The sequence below is a fragment of the Lathyrus oleraceus genome, chromosome 5 (genome assembly GCF_024323335.1).
Source record: "Lathyrus oleraceus cultivar Zhongwan6 chromosome 5, CAAS_Psat_ZW6_1.0, whole genome shotgun sequence".
Taxonomy (NCBI): Eukaryota; Viridiplantae; Streptophyta; class Magnoliopsida; order Fabales; family Fabaceae; genus Lathyrus; species Lathyrus oleraceus.
The window spans coordinates 382109102-382131443 of record NC_066583.1 but is presented as its reverse complement, the minus strand read 5'-3'; the positions used below and the strand labels follow the sequence as shown (position 1 = coordinate 382131443).

The 22342-nt window shown below is 35.4% G+C and overlaps 1 protein-coding gene and 5 non-coding genes across 6 annotated transcripts; 1 reads left to right on the top strand and 5 right to left on the bottom strand.

Annotated features, from left to right (window-relative positions):
* Nucleotides 1-255: 255 nt before the first annotated feature.
* On the bottom strand, nucleotides 256-352 carry LOC127089956 (small nucleolar RNA Z266). The gene has a single exon (XR_007791502.1). It is a non-coding gene; the product is annotated as a small nucleolar RNA Z266 (small nucleolar RNA).
* Nucleotides 353-428: 76 nt separating this feature from the next.
* Nucleotides 429-517, bottom strand: LOC127089955 (small nucleolar RNA Z266). Its single transcript, XR_007791501.1, has one exon. It is a non-coding gene; the product is annotated as a small nucleolar RNA Z266 (small nucleolar RNA).
* Nucleotides 518-573: 56 nt separating this feature from the next.
* Nucleotides 574-664, bottom strand: LOC127089954 (small nucleolar RNA Z266). The gene has a single exon (XR_007791500.1). It is a non-coding gene; the product is annotated as a small nucleolar RNA Z266 (small nucleolar RNA).
* Nucleotides 665-760: 96 nt separating this feature from the next.
* Nucleotides 761-852, bottom strand: LOC127089953 (small nucleolar RNA Z266). The gene has a single exon (XR_007791499.1). It is a non-coding gene; the product is annotated as a small nucleolar RNA Z266 (small nucleolar RNA).
* Nucleotides 853-1230: 378 nt separating this feature from the next.
* Nucleotides 1231-1304, bottom strand: LOC127089965 (small nucleolar RNA R21). Its single transcript, XR_007791510.1, has one exon. It is a non-coding gene; the product is annotated as a small nucleolar RNA R21 (small nucleolar RNA).
* A 301-nt stretch (nucleotides 1305-1605) lies between these two features.
* Nucleotides 1606-4585, top strand: LOC127084948 (uncharacterized). The gene is made up of 2 exons (XM_051025481.1): nucleotides 1606-1936; nucleotides 4057-4585. Exons 1-2 carry the CDS (start codon nucleotides 1669-1671, stop codon nucleotides 4335-4337), a joined length of 549 nt encoding a protein of 182 aa, XP_050881438.1. The 5' UTR covers nucleotides 1606-1668; the 3' UTR covers nucleotides 4338-4585.
* Nucleotides 4586-22342: the final 17757 nt, after the last annotated feature.

Below are 22342 nucleotides of genomic sequence, written 5' to 3'. Positions count from 1 at the left end.
GTTCCTTAAGGCAGTAACCAAACATAATCCACCCTTTATGTTGTTAAATAGTGAACTCATCTAATTGTGAAGTTACTTTACTGACCAGTTAAAAAACATGCAAAAACAGGAGGAGGCATTGACAAAGTGACAAGTGTGACAGATGATATTTAGGGATCATTGTTACTAAAATAAAAGTGAACTCAGTTTAGTTCTTTAAATAAAATTTTAAAAAAGCAATTAAGGAATTAAAATATTACAAAATTTTGAGAAAAAGAATCAAAATGTCAGATGTATCAAATGCCTCAAGTGTGTTGAGTTCAGATAGGATTAATCCTTTCACACAACTAATTGAATCATCATTCTTTGCTTCAAGTAAAGAATAATAATCTAATAACCAAATACAAAAACTTCCTACTAGAAACTGTTTACTATATAAATAAAACAAAGTTAAACAAGTCAGACAGTTTGCCTCAATAATTGTGTTCAAAAAAGATTTATCCTTTCACACATCTAATTGAATCATCATCCTTGTAACAACAAAAACTATTAAATAATAACAAAATCTCAAATAAATTACATCACTTACAAAACTAAATGCAAGTCAGACAGTTTGCCTCAATAATTGTGTTCAAAAAAGATTTCTCTTTTCACACATCTAATTGAATCATCATCCTTGTATCAAAAATACATTAAAATACATATATAACATAAAAAAATTATATACTATCACTCAGATAAAATAATAACAATATCTCAAAATTTATATCATTTTCAAAACTAAATGCAAGTCAGACAGTTTGCCTCAAAAAATTGAGTTCAGCAAGGATTTCTCCTTTCATACATCTAATTGAATCATCATACTTGCATTTCACAATATCTTCAAAACCACTAAAAGTCTACACAAATGTTGTATAAAATGTTACCACTTGTTTATTGAAGCATTAATAAAGCACCGATAAAACTAAACTCATCAGATAAATCTTTAGGTCAAAACTTACAAGAAGGAATTAACCAAAGAAATTAACATGATAAAAGCTACAGATCTAATGGTAAAGGTTCTATGCTTCATGAAATATAAAACAAGTGGTGGAAAAGATAACATAAAAGGAAAACCCTAATACGAATCTTCAGTTAAATTTAATTTCGCACGGCAATGACTCAAAACGCTTCCATTGATTTGAAAGGCGATCTTAAGGGCTGTGCTTCAACAATGAAATCAAATTGCATACATTAAACTCAAAAATTGTTCATCCCTCTGAATTAATTTCTCTTCAAGAAAATTCAGTCCACTACTTTTATGATCATAAATCATCATCGGGACGTCAATTCATCAATAATAATGAATTTCAACAGAAAAAATCAATAACATCAAGATTCAGAAAAATAAATTAGAAAAACAATCAGAAAATGGAAGAAACCAAAACTGAAAATTCAGAAGAAATGACCTAGCGTCGGCGGCGCAATACGTTTAACACAAGGTAGTAGTGATTGGGTTTTGGGTAATATTTATAGGAAAAAAACTGGAGGAGGATTTTCCAAGTTAGTCCCTAATGTTTTCCATAATGACAATTTAGTCCTTGGTCAATTATATAGGAAAATACTTGGAGGGTGATTTTTCAAGTTAGTCCCTAATAGTTTTCATAATGACAATTTAGTCCTTATATCAAAATTCGTTCGACTCGGGGAATGGACTCGGTGACTCGGCCAGTGTCGGTGAAAAAATTCATAAACCTAAAATCAGTGGGAATTGAGATGAGTATCATTTTGTTGGCTTTTTTTTTTTCGATTTCAGCGATGGGAGCGACGAAGCAAAAGATGGTGATGGATTTGATTCTGTTGTCGTTGATGTTATTTGCTTTGGGTGCAAGTGCTTGGACTGGTGAAATTCATGGAAGAGTTGTTTGTGATATTTGTGGGGATTCTTCTCTTGGACCTGAAGATCATGTTCTTGAAGGTATTTTTATATTTAATTGGGGTTTATGTGAATTTTATATCGTTTTGATTGAGTTTATGAAATTGTTTTTCCCTTTATTGTTAATTGGGGGTTTTGAAGTGATGGCTGAAATTTGAATTGTGTTATGGTGTCAATGGTGTATATTATGTTAGAATTGATGGTGCATGTGGTGGAATTTGAAATTTGTTTTTAGAATTTGTTTGTTCTATTGAAAAATGTCCAGGAACCATGAAAAAGATGAAGCTGATGATGATATGTGCTGAATTATTTGTTATTCTTCTTTAGTTGGTACTTGGTTGAAGATGTATGAGATGAATTTGGTTCATTGGTTGGTTTGAGCATTGAATTTGTAGACAGATCTTGATGAAATTGCATAACTTTATTTAACCTCGGTTGAGATGGCTCTGATTAGGGTCGAATTTGTCTCTGAGGCGTATAAGGTGTGTTACTGCAGAGGACCCATGACAATATTTAAACATATGGCCTCATAAAATATCTTGTTAAATTCTGGTTAAACAGGCTCTATTCGTTTTCCCATAGTTAAACTTGGCCTAACTTAGACAAGCCCTCCAAACACTAGACACAGCTCTGCTCGCAACCCCTAGTGTAGTTTATTTTTGGGTTATTTATGCTTTTGATTAAGTCTTATATATTCGTTTTGAATAATGGTACTGTGGTTTGGAAAATATATGTTTCTAACTTGTCACTTTGCCTTTGCTATTTCTTTAAAAAATTAAATGATTTGAATACCAGTGACAAGAAGTTATTTCTAATTGTTGTGAAGATGTCTAATTTCTCTTTTTTACTCGTAACAAAACAGTTTTATATGTTGTCTAGGATAGGTTGATCTAACTTAATTATAGTGATCAATGCTCATGCATGCTAATTGTTGGGATATGAATATCACTTAACCATATGAATTGATATATGAATATAAGATTGTGCTGAAGATTCAAAAGAAAAATAGTTGGAATTATTGCAACTTACACTCACAATAATGCTAGGTTGTCAATAGCGCACTATAATGTGGCGGCACGGCCCCTCACCACTACGCTATTGGCATGCGAAGCGCTATCGACGATAGCAGTCATAGCAGCCGTGAATAGCGGTTTCGTAGCAGCTATAGCAGTGTCATGTCATCGCTGTTTGATGGCCGCTATTCACAATTTGGGGAAAATTTGTAAACCCTATTATTTTAGTCTCCTTTACAAGTGCAGTTCTGCAGAGGCAGAGCAGAGAGTTTAACCCAGTGGAAGAGTACAGAATCTAGAGAAGGGACAAATACATAACACAAACAATGTGTAAATCATCATTTTGTTCCCTCTCGCTTATACTACACAAAATCCTTTCCTTCCATTTCAAGTTGGTCATTTTCACTCTTTGGCTTATTCTCTTATTCCTTCCTTGGGGGGTCTCTAACCGAATTCTCTTCCAGCTATGATATTCTCTTCATTTCATCTTCCTTGTCATTGTGTGGGACCATCTCAATGATTATACACACTAGTGAAGACAAAACTTATTGGAACAACCTATTTACTAAAGAGCGAGGTAGTCAAGATTGAGTGTTGGATCATAAGATCGTAAGTCCTTACGTGCTAAGGATGTCTCAGAGTGCTACGATCAAAGAAAGATTGTTTTCATCGCTGGCGTGATCAAGATCGAGCTTTTTGAAGCAAGATCGTAAAAAAGAGTGTCAGGTTGTTTTTTGGCATGTATTATGATTTTCGTGTTTGTGTATGTATATATGTATTAAATTACCCTTTGTCCGTTCGGTAGGATCTTATGTACCGTGCTAACGATCTGAGTTTTACTATCTTTCACAAGCTGACCAATCCTACTTAAGATCTTGTGTTTGACAACATTGATTGTAAGTAACCTTACCTTTCATTTGCAAGAGATTTATTTCATGACTCAAACTCGTAGCTTCAAATAACTCAGCAGCGATTCCAACTTTGACGCTTTATTATAAAAAGAAAGTAGGAAAAAAAAAACATTTCAATTTTTTTGTTTTAACCTAAATTGAGTTCCTTAGATATATTTTAACATGATTGTAAAATAACAAAATATTATTATTTTTTCCTTGTTAAAACAAAAACATGTCTTTGAATGCTTTGATGCAGGTGCTGAAGTTGCTGTTCTTTGCATCACCAAATCCGGCGAAGTTCTAAACTACCAGGCATTTACAAATGCTAAGGGAATATACACAGTAGCCGAGACAATGCCTGAAAGTGATCGTTGGGATGCATGTCTTTCTCGACCAATCAGTAGTTTCCATGATCGCTGCACAAATCTTGGGAGTGGTAGCGCAGGGGTGAAATTCAGTTACAATCATCCATCGGGGTACTCACACACTGTCAGAACCTTTGTTTACCGACCGGTCAATGTTCCTTCTTACTGCTGATACATACACTACTGCCTTTTGTTGTGCTGAATCTGTTAGTGTTTCTGCTTGAATGAAAACAAATAGTTGTATATGGATGTGTCAATGTTAGTAAAATTAGAACAGAAAGTTATTTTATAAAATTTTATATGGCAATTTCATACTGAGTTATAGGAAAATCTTTGTAATAGAAATTCAATATCCAACAAGGTATTATGTTTGAAATAACAATACTTGTCAAAATTGCAATTGCAAATTGATTTCAAAGATACGGCATGGACCCCAAAATGATCCCACCTTTTTTGTTATCAATTTTCTTTATTTGATAATAATCCATATACATTGATATACTATGGCTTCATAGACATAAGAAAATGCATTGAGAAAGTACATAAGACATATTGTGAATTTTTTACCTTAATAGATTCCTTAGGTAAAAAGTTGTTTTGTTTGAAAATGGTATATTTTGTGAATTATGGGGAAATGAGCGTGTATAATGGGAATAGAGGGGAAAGGAGTGTGTTATGGTCGATGTTTTACGGTTATTCATCCGGTTAAGTTATTGGATCATTGGGTTATTGGTCGGACCAATGGGTCATTCATCGGACCGTATGACTTTTTTTTTAGAATGGGAGGGCCAAAGGCCCATACAAGGAGAAACTAGGCTACAAGTCTAACACACAAATCAGACTAATCTAAACTAATGAGATGCATTAAACCTAGTCGGACAAGAATCAAACCAGACACATTCAGCAGTACTACGTAAGTTTAGTTTAACTACAGAGTCAGCACACTGGTTCGTTTCTTTAAAAATATGTTTGAATTACACTTCTTCAAGTGGTGAAGGAGCTGAAGAATACGTCTTGCCAAAGTCGCACCTTGTTGTAGAGGCAGCAACAGACTTTGCAAGCTGAGATAACAGAAGTATTTGTCAACTTGGACCATAAGATTGTTGAAGCCTTTCTCCCAAGCAAGATCCAAACTTGTAAGAACACCCTATAAATTAGCCGTAATGTTATTGCAAACACCAATATGCATATGAAAGCCACCAAGCCAGTTTTCTTGGTTGTCACGGAAAAATGGCTCACATTTGGCAACAAAACCACTGAGAACATCCTAGTCGAAGTTGAGGCAAACCCGCCCTAAAGGAGGCGGACACCATTGAACTAAAGTCAGAGTCTTAATCACAGGTTGAAGCTTTAAGTAAAACTGCTTGCAGGATCTGTATAAAGAAACATCCTTACGCATTTCATGGACCAAATTAGTAGGCAAAACAAAATATGGGTCATGTAGAACCTTACTCCATGAAGATGACAGCCAAAAGCCAACATCTCTGACCAAGCTTCAACAGCCTGCGGAATATAGCGAGAAAGATTAAGGGCAATGCAATCATGCAATGTAGAGGAAAAGAAATGCTCCTTGAGGTTGTGACTGACCAATTGATTCCAAAGGTTTTTGGCAAAGTACAATCACGAATAATATGCATAATTATTTCTGGTTGAGAACCGCATAGATCATAGTTATTGTTCCTCGTTTGAAGATTATTAAGGAATTCATTATTAATAAGACATTTATGTCAAATTTTCCATATGAAGTTATGAACCCGCTCGGAGACTTGCAACTTCCAGATTTTGTCCCATTGAAAGGAAGACTCATCATCCAAGTTGTGGTTCAGGATACCATACACGTTGGAGATGGAGAATATCCATGTCTTATTTCCACTACAAAGACAAGAATCAGGAAAAGGAACAAAAACAGAAGGGGAAGGGGGTATAACAATGATTTATCTAATATATTTTGAGTAAAGAGCCTACTAAGTAATAAACGGTTCAAATTACCTAAAGTACTCAGAAGATTAGAAACATGATGCAGTTGCACGTTGTTATTAACAGTATGGAGATCATGATCTTTTAGAAACAATCCTGGTGCAACTCAGGCCTCTTTCCACATATTAATGTTTGAACCATTGCCTACTTCCCAGTAGGTCAAAGAACCAAGCTTCGGATAAAGCTCAACTATCGACTTCCAAATGCAAGAGTCGAAAGGTTTAGCAATTAAGACACCATTATCAAGATGCCTAGCAGCATACTTACTCTTCAAGAGTCTACTCCAAAGTAAGTGATCTTTAGTTTTCAGATTCCATCCTAGCTTGGCAAGACAAGCTTTATTCATAATAGACAAGTTATGAAGGCCAAGACCACCATTACGCTTGCCTATGATAAGGATACTTCAACCGATAGTATGAAGGTGCCTCTTCTTATTAGAATCACCCCATATAAAAGAAGATTAGAAACATGATGCAGTTGCACGTTGTTATTAACAGTATGGAGATCATGATCTTTTAGAAACAATCCCGGTGCAACTCAGGCCTCTTCCCACATATTAATGTTTGAACCATTGCCTACTTCCCAGTAGGTCAAAGAACCAAGCTTCGGATAAAGCTCAACTATCGACTTCCAAATGCAAGAGTCGAAAGGTTTAGCAATTAAGACACCATTATCAAGATGCCTAGCAGCATACTTACTCTTCAAGAGTCTACTCCAAAGTAAGTGATCTTTAGTTTTCAGATTCCATCCTAGCTTGGCAAGACAAGCTTTATTCATAATAGACAAGTTATGAAGGCCAAGACCACCATTACGCTTGCCTATGATAAGGATACTTCAAACGATAGTATGAAGGTGCCTCTTCTTATTAGAATCACCCCATATAAAGGATCTTTGACATTGTTGGATCTTATTGATGCAATCTTGAGGGATAGGAACATACATCATCATATACGTGGGAATTGTCTCTATCATAGACTTAGCCAAAGTTACTTGACTAGCAAATGAGAGTTGACTTCGTTTCTAATGAGCAGGTTTAGTTTGAACCTTCTCAATAAGATGACGAAAGTTTTTAATTTTGGGACTCTTTCCCGAAAGAGGAACACATAAGTAAGTACCAAGGTAGGAGGTTTCCCTAAATCCAATTTTTGCAAGAATGCTTCTCCTGGTAGCAATCAAAGTATTTTCGAAAAACGTGATATTGGATGTATCCATATTAATATGTTGCCCATAAGAGATGCAGAGTTTGGATAGGATATCCATAACCACGCTACTTTGATGATCAATAGCAAAACCAAAAAGAATGAGGTCGTCGGCAAACATGAGGTGAGACACCTTACGGCCCTATTTACCAATCTTCAAGCAATGTCAATGATTATTCTCCATAGCATCTTGAATCAGGTGAGAAAGCTTGTCCATACATAGGATAGACAAATAGGGGGACAAGGGATCACCTTGTCGTAACCCTTTTTTGGCTTCAAAAAAGTCTTTGTTATCGCCTTTCCAAATAACCTGAAGCTTAACATAGGTAACATCAAGCATAATAAGATCTTTCAAATTATTAGGGATCCCAAGTTCACTAAGAACATTATTAATGAAATGCCAACTCATGTTGTCATAAGCCTTGGCAAGATCAATTTTCATGGCGAAGGAACTAACTATTTGCTTCGATCTCATGGGAGCTTATGTTGGAGATAAAACCAACTTGGTTGGGGAAATTATGTTGTTTATATGTTGCTTAAAACGGTTGACAATGATCTTGGTAAAGATTTTATAGATAGTATTGCACAATGCAATAGGTCTGAAACAATGACCAATTGAGGGTTATCTAGTTTAGGAATCAAACATATATGAGTATAATTAATATCATCCAAGGAGAGGTCCTTTTCTCCATAGTTGATGAATAAAGGAGTATATATTATCACCAATATGTTGCCAAATGTTTTGGTAGAAGCCAACAGGAAACCCATTCATACCAGGAGATTTCCAAGCCGCAATATCAAAAAGAGTTTGCTTGATCTCAGAGTCATGGACCTCAGACTGTAAAGCTCGGTTGACACCTGATCGGTCACCATTTTCACTATGTTTTCATTATGTATCCGACAAGAAACCAAGGATTTTTGAACACTTTATGCGCATTATTGTGCCTATGAAGTTAATTTTCATTTCTGTAAGTTATTTAAGCATTTTATCAATTTTTATTTTATTTTGTATTTTCAGGATTTTATGCTTTGGTTGTCTGTGTTTATGCCCTCCAGGTCCACGTAGAAGATCCAATGGACTTAATGCGAGAAAGTGGAAAGTTTCGGCATTTGAGAAAAGAAGATTTTTCAGTACAGGAGGCCTGACACGGCCACCCATGTCACCTGACACGGGCCGTGTCAGGAGGAAGGAAAAGAGAGAACAAGCAATGCCTAACACAGAGGCTTGACACGGTCGCCCATGTCACCTGACACGGCCCGTGTCAGGTCACCTGGGGTGTGCCAGCTAGGAAACAACAAGGCAGAGAGTTGACACAGTCACCCGTGTCAGCCCAGACACAAATTCTTCCAATTTTGGGGCCTTTTACCCAGACTTGAGTTGCAAGGACGTTTTGGGGATTTCCAACCTTTTCCAAGGGATTTTTCACTATTTTAGGAGAGTTTCTACAAGAGCTAGGAAACAACTTGGAATGAGGAGAACACCGAGAATTGTCAGACAATCGAGAAATACAGAGATCAAGGAATTCGGAGAGTGGAAGATTTTCATGAGCGGAATCGATTGAAGATCCAAGTCATCCAATTACTTGTAATGTGTATTTTTTATCTTGAAACTGTTTTGAACAATATGAGTAGCTAGACCCCCCAATGTTAGGGGGTGTCCCTGATTTAGATTTGTAATGACTTTGAGTTTACGGTTGCATTTATAATATTGTTTTTACAATAATCTTTTGATGTGCTTAATGCTTTCTCTTTCAGACCAATCGAGATTGTTGTATGGTTATCAATTAGGCTGGATCGTCATTGGTAAGGTTTTCATCAGATTACTCTGTAGTAGATATTGTTTGTGTAAGCCCTAGAGACCAATACTTTTGGTACTTGTATCGAATTATTTATTAATAATAAAAGGCTTTTTCTTTATTATGTTTGTCTAATAAAGTCCCTAGAATAGATAGTTCGTTTAATGTATCAAGTGTGATTTAATCATGAGATCACATTAAACATAAGGACATTATTCTTAAAGTATCCATAGTCGAGCTTTATTATAAAGTGGGATAACATTAAAGTATTAAGACTATTATGTATATAGACTGATGATCACATCTCATGGATCATGGATAAGGAGTTATCAAGTCTTAAACATAGGTATGAATATTAAGAGTAATATTTATACTGGATTGACCCACTATGAGAATACTATATAGAATGTTATGCAAAGTGTCATAAGTTATTCTCATGGTGATAATGGTGTACACCACCCTTTGACCTGAAACCACTATGGATCCTAGATGTAGAGTCTAGTGCCTTATTGTTGATCAAACATTGTTCGTAACTAGATGACCATAAAGACAGTTGATGGGTACTCCACGAAGCATGCTAAGGGACATGAGTGACCTAGATGGAATTTGTCCATCCTGCGTAACAGGATAAATGTCTATGGGCCCAATATTGAACTGGACAAGGATGACACAGTCTATGCCTTGTGTTCAATATAGACATAAGGGCAAAAGGGTAATTGTACACATAAGTATTATCACAAAAGGATTTGTCAAATCACATGACATTTTCGTGTCTTGGGTAGCAGTGGTGTGTTGCTAGATACCGTTCACTATTTATTATGTTAAATACATTATTTAATATAATTGCCAATGTAGCGAAAACCTACAGGGTCACACACAAAAGGACGGATTGATAAGAGATAGAGTAATTAAGGAATATCGTAATGTACGGTGCACTTAAGTGAATTGTAGAACATCGTAAGATACGGTGTACTTAAGTAGAATACGAAATATGGTAAGGTACCACGCGCTTAAGTGATTTTGGCATATTATAAGATATGGGTCACATACACTTGAGTGGGCTTTTTTTAGCTTGCAGCCCATACAAGTGGTTCTATAAATAGACCCCTTGTGTAGAAGCATTGGTGTAGTTGCAATTTCATTTCTCTCTCTCTCTCTCTCTCTCTCTCTCTCTCTCTCTCTCTCTCTCTCTCTCTCTCTCTCTCTCTCTCACTCACTCAAAGCCTTCATTCATAGCAGCTAGCATTGAGATCGAAGGAATCACTTCGTGTGGACTGAGTAGAGGTGTTATCATCGTTCAACGTTCGTGATCACTCCGTAGATCTGCATCAAAGGTTACAATCGCCACAAGAGGTAATGATTCTATCACTGATCATGCCCATTTGTAAGGATCACTAAAGGAGAAAATTTTAAATTCCGCTGCGTTTTGGGTCGCTCTTCTCCTTCAAATATCACCTAGGACTAGGGATACCCTATATGAATCAGAGCATTCTTGATATAATAAGGCTTAATTTCACCGATAATTTCCTATGGACATAGAAATTATGGTATAATGATTAAAGGTTTTCTCACTAAGGACTTGGGAGAAAATACACTTGAGAACTGATAGTAATTGATATTTGTTGATGCAATAGTGACTCAGAGTTGTTACGGGGACAAATTATACATCTTCCCTGACATTGTTTCTCTTCCCTTGCAAACCCTTATTTTTACAGTATTATTTTCTTTTGCCTTTATTTTTATATCAGAATCTAAAAAAAAAACAATAGTTTTTGTTTAATTGAACGATGATTTGAACTCGATACTGACTTGCAGTCCTTGAGATCGACATTCAGAGAATTTCCCATTTATTACTATAACATGCAAAATAGTACACTTGCTATTTTTTCGATCAAGTTTTTGGCACCGTTGTGGAAGACTGCCAAAATATAGAGTTTAATTTTAGTTCAATTAAAATTTTGTTTCTCTGCAATAAAATTACTTTTTTGTCATTTATATAACTTCATTCACTAATATGTGTATGCGAGGAGAGCCCTTAGATGAATTTCTTTTTGACACAGAAATCGAGAGAACTATTCACCGGAGACACATAAACGCTAGATTGAATTCCAAAGAAGAAGTTCCCTCTGATCACTCAGATTCAGAAAAAGAAAGTATGGCTAAAGTTCCTCCAATTTCACCTTCTCCACCTCCGGAAAGACTCCTATGTGACTATGGAGGTGCAAATGCGTCGGGTGGTAGATTGATCATTGTCAACCAACCGGTGAATGTAACTAATTTTCAACTGCATCTTAGCACAATCAATCAACTTGAATGGAAATCTTTCACCGGAAAGGTAAACGAGGATGCAAACAAAAACTTGCAGAGATTCCTGACAATGAGTACTACTTTGAAAATTGATGGTCATCCTGATGAAGCAAAGAAGTTGAGAATGTTCCCATTCACTTTAGCTGAAGAGGCAAAAGAATGGTTAATTTCTCTTCCAGCAGACAATATTACATCATGAGAAGATATGGAAATGCGTTCTTGAATGAGTATTTTCCAGCATCGAAATTTCTGAGAAAAAAGTATGAAATCTTGAACTTCAAACAGAAGGATGGTGAGTCTTTGGGATATACCTACAAAAGATTCAAAAGGGTCATGGTAGCTTACCTAACTCATAATATGGATCAGACTGATTAAATGCAGATGTTTGTCAATGGGCTGAAAATAAAGAGAAAATAGTTGATTGATACAACAGCCGATGGCTCAACAAATTTCTCAACAGCCACCGGTATTAAAAGGATCATTGAAGCGATAGTCGCAAATGAGCATCTGGAATTATATGATAGGTGTACAAGAAAACCTGAAGGAGACATTGATCTGAAACTTGAAGCTAATAAAATCTATTTGGAAGATACAATCGCTATTGAAGTAGAAAAGAAATTGAAAGCGATGAATATAGGTACTCAATGTAACAACCCAATTTTAGTATTTATTTATTATACTATTATTATTATATTTTATTTTAATTATGTGAAGTGTTAATTAATTAATTGGTTGTTAGGTAGTATAATAATTGATTATATTAATTAATTTGGTGTGTTAATTAATTATTTAGTTGATATGAGATATAATTGAATTAATTAACTTGGTGTGTATATTGTGTTAGTTTAATTTAATTGAACTAATTAGAGATATTTAAATATTAGGTCTTATTGGGCCTATTAATTAAATTAGAAATATCACTCTTTAAGCCCAAATATGATACTAGTATATAAGAGGTGAGGAGAGTGAGAATTAGGATTCATTTAATCATTTGACAATAATAGAGAAAGAGAAGAGGAAAAGTGAAGAGAAGAGGGGAAGAACAAGAGAGGAGCTAGGGTTTCCAGAAAATTGAAGAGATAAGGGGGGAATCCTTATTATTATGGGTTAGTATGATGGGGTCAATGGGTAGAAGTATGTTTAGGTTAAAAATCCCTAATTTTGTATGGTTGTTTGAAATTATTATGTTTTGATGATTATTCTTGAATTGTGGTGATTGATTGTGTTAAAACTGCAAATTAACATTATATGTTGAGAGTATTGTGTGAGTTATAATTTTCTGAACGTTTGGCTTTTTACGGAATTGAAATCGGAGGTCCGAAGGTCCTCCAACGATGAAAAACGCAGGAAATTCTGCATTCTGTTGTGTGTTAACGCAGGAATAGCATTCTGTTTTGAGTTAACCGGTTAACCAAAAGCCTTAACTGGTTAACACTGTTGAAAACCTGTTAGAATTGTGTTCTATCTTGCGTTAACCGGTTAACCAAATGCGTTAACCGGTTAACACTGTTGAAAATTGCCAGGAAGTGCATTCTGTTACGCGTTAACCGATTAACCATATGCGTTAACCGGTTAACACTGTTTGAAAAGTGAAAAATTGATATTTAAATGCTGTATTCGTTTTGGAATGAAATCTATGTGGGTGCATTTGATAATTAGCCTATATTTGTGAATGATATATTGTTATGAATGCGTATATGTGCTATTGGTGGATAATTCATAGCGTTGAATTATGGTTATATGTAGAATGATTAAGATGGTATGGATGATCTTAATTGCATATTATGTGAATGGTGTATTTGTTATGAATGTGTATATGTACCATTGGTGGATAATTCATAGAGTTGAATTATGATGATATGTGGAATGTTAAGATGGTAGAGATGATCTTAATTGCATATGTATTAGTATTTGTACATTCATTCATGGCATGGTCGACTTCATAGTGGAAGCGGTGAAACTGTGGGTTCACAATAGACGGTGATCCTTAATTGGAAATAGACATAGCACACGTTGATCCTTAATTGGAAATAGGCGTGGTAGATAGACGTTGATCCTTAATTGGAAATAGGCGTAGTAGACGTTGATCCTTAATTGGAAATAGGCGTGGTGGCTTTGATCTTGTCCGGATCGGAAGCGTGGCTTGGATTCTAGATATTGAATCGGAAAGCGGTGAAACGTTGGGTTCACATTGAGGTACCGCATGCATAGAGTCACATGTCTTGCATTGAGTCACATTAGAGTCATGTGATAGTTGAATGTTTGCATTGATGTGATTGTGAGGTGTGTATGAGATTTAATAATTGAATTTGGTGATGCGTGGATACATAATTTGGCAAAATATGTGATTATGTGATAACTGTAGTTATGTGTATAATTGAAGACATAGTATGGGATCTTAATATTATACTCCTTGAGTTTAAGGGATGTCCAAAACCTGTGAAATAAATGTTGATGAATATTATTTACATGGTTATATGAAGTGTGATGAATTCCTTTAATCGTTGATTTAATCACTGTGCTTTATTATACTTCTTCATAATGTTTCGAATTCTCACCCTTTCTGTTTGAATGTTACCTTTACATGGGTATCGCGCAGATACTCAGGAGTAGTATTGCTGAAGTAAGTGGAAGGTAGCTCATTCGAGATTTAGCCGGAGAGCTTCCGTATTCTAGTTTGGAGACTAGGTAGTGAGCCAATGCTCTGGTCATGTAACACGGGGGTAGATTAGTAGTATTGAACTCATATCTTATTTGGGTATGTATCATGCTATTACTTGTGAACATGTTTGATTTCAATTGTTGTTTGGGAGGCCACAGTGCCAAATATTCTGGATATGGTCTTCGTTTATCTTGAAGAGATTATTGAGAGATGATTATGGTATGGGACATGGATCATTTTATGAAATGCATGATTATTCATTATTTTCCACTGCGAACGCATATTCTTGAATATTCATGATAATTGATGTTTGGTTTTTGAAAGCTTTTAGTTTTTGAAGACGTTGAAGTGACGCCCTTTTGTTTATATGCGTGCTTATTTACTCTGATTGTATGTTAAGTATTTTGGGGTAGAAAAAGGGGTGTTACACTTAACAGGTAGCTCAAATTCAACCTGCTCAGATCATCACTTGTTAAATCTGTAATGGACCTTACCACACTGTGTATTGCTTTGAAACTCCTCAACAAATTGAAGAGATAAAATTCTTGAAGCAGAATAACCCATACTCCAACACTTACAATCCAGGTTGGAAAAATCATCCAAACTTCTCATGGAAAGATCAGAGAGGGAATGTTCCACAACAGGGTCAAGGTCAATATCATACTCAATATCAACAACAGCAACAACAACAACAAGCTCTAAAGAAAGCAGACTGGGAGATTGTCATTAAAAACATGATCGCTCAATGTCTGTAGTTCCAAGAAGAGACTAGAAACAATCATAAAAACAACATTGCCTCTATAAAAAATCTTGAAGTTCAGTTGTGTCAGATAGCATAACAAATAGCAAGTTCTCGAACACCAAGTTCCTTACCAAGTGAAACAGTTCAAAATCCAATAAATCAGGAGAATGTTAATACCATCACGAAGAAAAAGAAAAGGTCCGCTAAAAAGGAAAAAGTTATACCACCCGGCAAGCCAACTGAAGAGAAAAATAAAAAGGATACTAGATCGGTGATTAAGTTACCCTACCCTTAGAGAGTGACAAAGAAGGAACTTAGCGAGTCAGACTTTGGGAAATTCATAGCAATGTTTAAAAAGGTAAAGGGTCTTATGTCTTTGTTTGAAGCACTCGAGAGAATGCCCATGTACAAAAAATTCATGGAAGAGGTAATTGCTGAAAAGAAACCAATAGCAGAAGAACCGGTAGCCTTGAAGGACAAGAGTAGTGCAAATTCACTGGAGCAGAAAACTCCAAACAAATAGAAGGGTCCTGGAATGGTAACAGTATCATGCACAATTAAAGAAAGAACCTTTAAAAAGGTGCTAATTGATTCTGGATCTAGTGTGAGTCTGATGCCATTATCAATCTATCACAGGTTGGGTATTAAAAATGTCAATGATACAAAGACAAATCTGAAGTTTGCGGATCACTCGAGAAAGGATGCATATGGTATAGTAGAAGACGTACTAGTAACAATAGAGAACTTAAGTTTTCCTATTGATTTTGTGATCCTAGACATACCTGAAAATGAAGAGACACCCATCATTCTGGGTTGACCTTTCATGCAGACAAGTCGATGCAATCTCGACATGGACCAGGGCACGTTAACCTTAAAAGTTTACAATGAAGAAATAACATTGAATGCTATTGAAGACCAGGAGCCATAGGTAGAAACAGAACATCACTATCAAGTAAGCTTGATTCGGACAGAGGTGAAAAGGCAAAGTAACATACCAATATCAGAGAAAGATACAAGTAGGCCCTCTCAAGTCTCACCACTTCCATTAGCAACCCCGAATGGAAAAACTTCTATTTCCATTCCAAAAGCCATGAGAAAGAAAATAAAAGAAAAACAAGGTAAGGATATAGAGGTTAGAAAGGACTTGTAGCACAAAGGAGTCCATACATATGAAAAAGATGACTTCTTAGTTTTGGAAAAGAAGTGCAACAAGGTGTGGAGGCTGAAGTACGCCCCATAACAAAGGGAATAAATCGTCGAGCCATGCGACATTAAACGAAGCGCTTCGTGGGAGGCAACCCACGTGTTTTTAATTCTAATTATTGTTTGTGTTTTGTTTGTTATTTTAGGTTTGTACAGTGCCTTGCATAAAATGATGGAGGAACTCATGTTAATGCGGGAGTCATCCCGGAAGGAAGGACCGTATATGAAAATAAGAGAGAGGAAAAATTTGGAGAAACCAGCAGCCTGACACAACCCGTGTCAGGAGCACTGAAGAAAAGTGTGAAAAATAACATTGGTAGAAGCCTGACACATCCTCCCGTGTCATCTGACACGACCCATGTTAGTCCTATGGAATGGAAATTGTGAAATATTTTTGGATCATTGTGTGGACCTCACCCCTCATTAAAACCCAATAACCACTCAGTATGATGTTGGACTTTCCCCCTCAGCCTCCTCAGTCGGGCATTGCGAGTCACCCTTCTTCTATCTTGTTCTAAAACATTGAGGTCAATGTTTAGTTCAAGTGTATGGGAGATTTTATCATGCTTTTTGTTTTATGTTTTTATTTTATTTTATTATTTCCCATCTTTTACTGTTTTACATTTGGTTTGTTTTTACTATTGGGTATCATTTGCTGCATGTATTTCAGGTTCTTGTTATTATTGTTGGATTAGGTGATGAACATTAGTGGCAGTGGAGGAAATGATCACTCCACTTACTATTGCTTGTGAAAGATCTTCCTAAAAAGTTGATACTGTTGAATAAAAGATCGGACACAACTTCTCAAGCTCGACTAACATAGGTTCCCTGTGCATTCCGAATTGAGTAAGAAGCTGCACCGTACTAGAGGTATTATGGATGCTGTCAAGCTTTACCTAACATGGTGAGTGCATAAAAAGCTAAACACATTTGTCATCATGGGAGATATTCAAGTATGTCTTTATCACTCTGAATTTGCGTAGGTTCTTTTGGAATATAACTGCATATATACACACACTGAGGCACGTTGTTTGAATAATAGCCTTGAGCCTTTCTAGCCATTCCTTTAATATTTTCCCTTGTTAACCCCGTTGAACCTGTACCCTTTGTTTGTTTATATAACCATATAAATGTAAACCACGACCCAAACACTTTCTTACCCTGTTCAGAGTCAATATTATGTCTTTAAGCTGTGTTAAATTATAAGTTTGGGTAAACCCATAAGTATCTAAAAGTAAGGTGAGTGCGGAAAAGAAATTAATTAAGAAAAACGACCATCGAAAAAAAGAGAAAACAAAAGAAGAAGAAAAATTGATGGTACAAAAAGCACTCACCGAATAAGAAACGCTCAGTTGAAAAAAAGATGAGAAAATCAAAGGAAAAAAGAGAACTGAGCAATATAAACTGAAAAAGAATAAAATTGAAAATAAGATGTAGAACCAGCACAGTGAAAAGAAAAATGAGGCTATGAACCTAAACCACTTGTTTTCCCTTTTGTTTGTATTTACCACACCGTAACCCAAACCCTGTTACAACCCAAAAGACCTCAAAAAGTGTGTGTTGTGTGTAGTTGATACAAAATGAGAAATCATTCAAACTTATGAGTTGATATTGCATATTCTGAACTGTGAGTGTAAACACTTTAACCCGGAGAGACTTGGTGAGAGTGTGATATAAGCTGACAGGTGAAGCGGTACGTCAATGTGGAAGTGCAGCGGAAAACTCATTAGAAAAATCATGGACTATGAAAGGGAGAGTGAAGGCGTTGGAAAAAGATCTCAGCGGTATTGTGGTAAGAATTCAATTTTGGGAAGTGACACACTTTGTCGTGTGGAACATTACTTGAGGATAAGCAATGAGCTAAATTTGGGGTTGTGATCGGTCACCATTTTCACTATGTTTTCGTTACGTATCTGACAAGAAACCAAGGATTTTGGAAAACTTTGTGCGCATTATGGTGCCTTTGAAGTTAATTTTAATTTCCGTAAGTTATTTAAGCATTTTATCAATTTTTAGTTTATTTTGTATTTTCGGGATTTCATGCTTTGGTTGTCTGTATTTATGCCCTCTAGGTCCATGTAGAAGATCCAACGGACTCAATGCAAGAAAGTGGAAAGTTCCAAAATTTGAGAAAATAAGATTTTCCAGTGCAAGAGGTCTGACACGGCCACATGTGTCACCTGACACAAGCCGTGTCAGGAGGAAGGAAAAGAAATAACAAGCAATGCCCAAGACATTGGCCTAACATGGTCGCTTCTATCAACTGACACGGCCCATGTTAGGTCACCTGGGGCATGTTAGCTAGGAAACAACAAGGCAGAGAGCTGACACGGGCTGTGTCAGTCCAAGCGTAAATTCTTCTAATTTTTTGGCCTTTTACCCGGGCTTGAGCTGCAAGGACGTTTTGGGGATTTCCAACCTTTGCCAATGGATTTTTCACTATTTTAAGAGAGTTTCTACAAGAGCTTGGAAACAACTTGGAACAAGGAGAGCACAAAGAATTGTCAGACTATCGAGAATTACAGAGATCAAGGAATTTGGAGAGCAGAACATTTTCATGAGCGGAAGCGATTGAAGATCCAATTCATCTAATTACTTGTAATGTGTGTTTTTTATCTTGAGTCTGTTTTGAACAATATGAGTAGCTAAACCCCCCAATGTTAGGGGGTGTCCCTGATTTAGATCTGTAAGACTTTGAGTTTACGATTGCATTTATAATATTGTTTTTACGGTAATTTTTTGATGTGTTTAATGCTCTCTCTTTTGGACCAATCAAGATTGTTGTATGGTTATCAATTAGGCTGGACCGCCATTTGTAAGGTTTTCATCAGATTACTCTACATTAGATATCATCTAGGACTAGGGATGCCATGTATGAATCAAAGCATTCTTGATATAATAAGGCTTAATTTCATCGATAATTTCCTATGGACATAGAAATTAGGGTAGATGATTAAAGGTTTTCTCACCTAGGACTTGGGAGAAAATATCATTGAGAACTAGTAGTGATTGATATTTGTTGATGTAATAGTGACTCAGAGTTGTTACAGGGACAAATTATACACCTTCCCTGACATTGTTCCTTTTCCCTTACAAACCCTTATTTTTACAGTATTATTTTCTTTTGCCTTTATTTTTATATCTGAATCTAAAAAAAACAATAGTTTTTGTTTAATTGAACGATGATTTGAACTCGATATTGACTTGCAGTCATTGAGATCGACATTCGGGGAATTTCCCCTTTATTACTATAACATGCAAAATAGTACACTTGTTATTTTTCCGATCAACACCACTTTTGAGAGTATAGGGAACAGTTGTTCAATCTAAAACTAGCCATTAATCTTAATATTAGTAGTGAAGAGTTTTTTTAAATGATCATGGAATAAAGCCTTGTTGTTGTCCTCATCTTCGATCCAGTTATTATCGTTATCTTTAAGCATATTGATAACTTTACTTCTTCCATATTGCACAACTCTAGTATGGTAGAATTTGGTATTCCTATCACCATCCAACATCCAATTGATTTTTTCACGTTGAAACCAAATAAGCTCATCTTGATACATAACTTTAGAGATGGTTACTTGGACCTTATTCTCAAGCTTACGAAGCCTTGCATGATCTCTGCCAAGTTGCATAGCTTTTTGGACACCCTAAAGACGACTAAGAAGGATATTTTTTTCTCTTCGAAGACTCCCAATAGAATGAAGATTCCATTGTGAAGCTTTAGCTCTAAAGGAGTCTAGATTATGCACAAATGGATCATGGTTCTTCCAAGTAGATTTCAATAGATCCTCAAACAAATTCTCAACCAGCTAGGCACACTCAAATTTAAAGGATTTAGTTACTTGTCGGTGGTCTTTGTCCACGAGAGTGATAAGAACTGGATGATGGTAAAAAAAAGTACAACCTGTGGAGAATATTCACATAAGCTTCAGGATACAAAGTCCTCCATATATAGTTTCATAGAATGTGATCAAGCTTTTCATAAATCCGCATACCTCCATGTGTTACCGAACCTCTCAAAGAATAAGAAAATCCAGAGCTACCCATGTCTAGAAGATTAGACTTATTGATACGAGTTTGAAAGAGATTGCATCTTCGAAAGTTAAGTGGCAGGTACCTCTTTTCTCATTTAAGTGGAGAATATCATTGAAATCCCCCCCCCCCCCCCCCCCCCCACACACACACACACAATCCAACCAGTTATCATAGAAGTTGCAATAGCAGTCAACTCAGTCCACATATCTTTCTTATGATTCTCTAACAGGTTAGCATACATAGCAGAAAGGTGCCATACTTTTCCATCTTCAGTGGTTATTTAAGAATGTATAAACTAGAAGTGGCATTTCAAAACATGGACTTGCAGCTTCTCATATTTACATCCCATGGAGACACCACCAGCAAAACCTCCAGCTTTAGAGAAAGCGAAGCCATTATATCCCAATATAGAGAAGATACAATTGAGGTTGATAGGGTCAGAACGGGTTTCCATGATGACCAACAAATCAGGTTTCTTTGTTTGGATATAGGTATTACAAACCCGAAAGAAAGCCTTATTGCTTGCGCCACGAAAATTCCAGAATAAACAAGAAATATTTTGATTGATCATAAAACAACAGGGAAAGAAACAAGAGCCCTTAAGAACTGCCTGGCATCTATAACTCTTCAGACCTATCCATATCAACCTTTTTTTTCTTGGCAAGCGACAAAATTGTATAAAATTACATCATGTTTGAGAACAATATTGTATGGAGAAGAAGTAGAATCCTAAGGTTGATTGTCAGTAGCACCTTGAGCACGAATCCCTTTTGGTCGGACCGCATGACTTTTAATAATATGTAAAAATAATATTTTTATTTTTATTTGGTAACATGATTTTTTATTCAATTTTTTTATTAACTTATAATAATATTATATCATATAATTAATTTTTTAATTTTAAAACATATTATATTATTTTACTGTATGATTAATAATAAATAAGTTTAATGAGAATTATATTAGAGAAATGTTATAATTATATAATATATAGCTCTCTCCCATTTGACCAAATTAAACATCAAAGGGATTCATGTCGTAGTTGATAAAACTACAACCCCAATAGTTTTGTAAGATTGATGTCAGATTTTTTAAATTTGACAGAGTTGTATTTTTATAATTTTAAGATTATTTAATTATTATAAATAATTAACATAATTATAAACATTAATAAATTGAATTTTAAAATAAGGGGCATCAAAACTAAAAAAGAATAAAAAAATAGGGGATTAAAATTATAATTAAACTAAAAAATAAACATAAAAAAGATCAATCCACCGCTTCATGAAATCCATGATTCATTAGTCTGACCAGTAAATCGATATGATCATACGGATTTTCACCAGGTCAATTGCAATTATAGTTTGATGACTTTACTAAACCGCTCTATTTTCCGGTTCACGGTCTAACCGATCCAACTGGCTGGAACGGTCTTGGTGTTAACACATAGTTCTATATTAATTGTAAATTAATTTATTATAACACAACAAAATGTCATCTAAGCTTTTCAACAAAACTAATTAATTATAAAACATAGTTATATATATAACTAGATAAAGTATATGTGATTTTCTTTTTCCACCCTCAAATCTTTTCACGAACCTCTGGAATTGACAAAAGAAAATGTCATTCGAGTTTTGTAATTTGGAGCGCGTTCGTGAGACCTATGAATTTTAGAATCTAAAATGGTTGAATTCATGAACAAACACAATGACCTTGAATGTTCTATTAAAGTATATGAAATTTAACATATTCTGTGTCAAATATCAATAATAAGTTATAAATAGTTAAACATATCAATTAAACACAAACAAGATCATAGATCAGATAAACTAGTTACTTCTTCCTAAAGCTCAAAATGCATGTCATGGTTTCATTATACATCCTAGGACAAATCATCAAAAAATATGATTAGGGTTGTGTCTAACTCGATAGGCTCTTGTTAAAATACAAGAGACTAAGATACATTTGAATAAACTGTGTCTTTAAAAAGCACTACGCAGATTGTATTATATAGGAATATTTAGTCCCCAAGTCCTTTAACTTAATTTAATGTTTCACTTTAGTCCCTTAACTAAAAAAAGTTACAAGCTAGTCTCTTAACCTCACTTCTGTTAGTCTATTTGGTCCATTCCGTCAAGTTATAGCAAAAAAAAAAAGTTAAGTTATGGTGACGTGTATGTACTGCAAGGCTTAAAGTCCATATTTGTACTATAAAATAGGGTTTCCACTTAAGTTGTTCTTAGATTA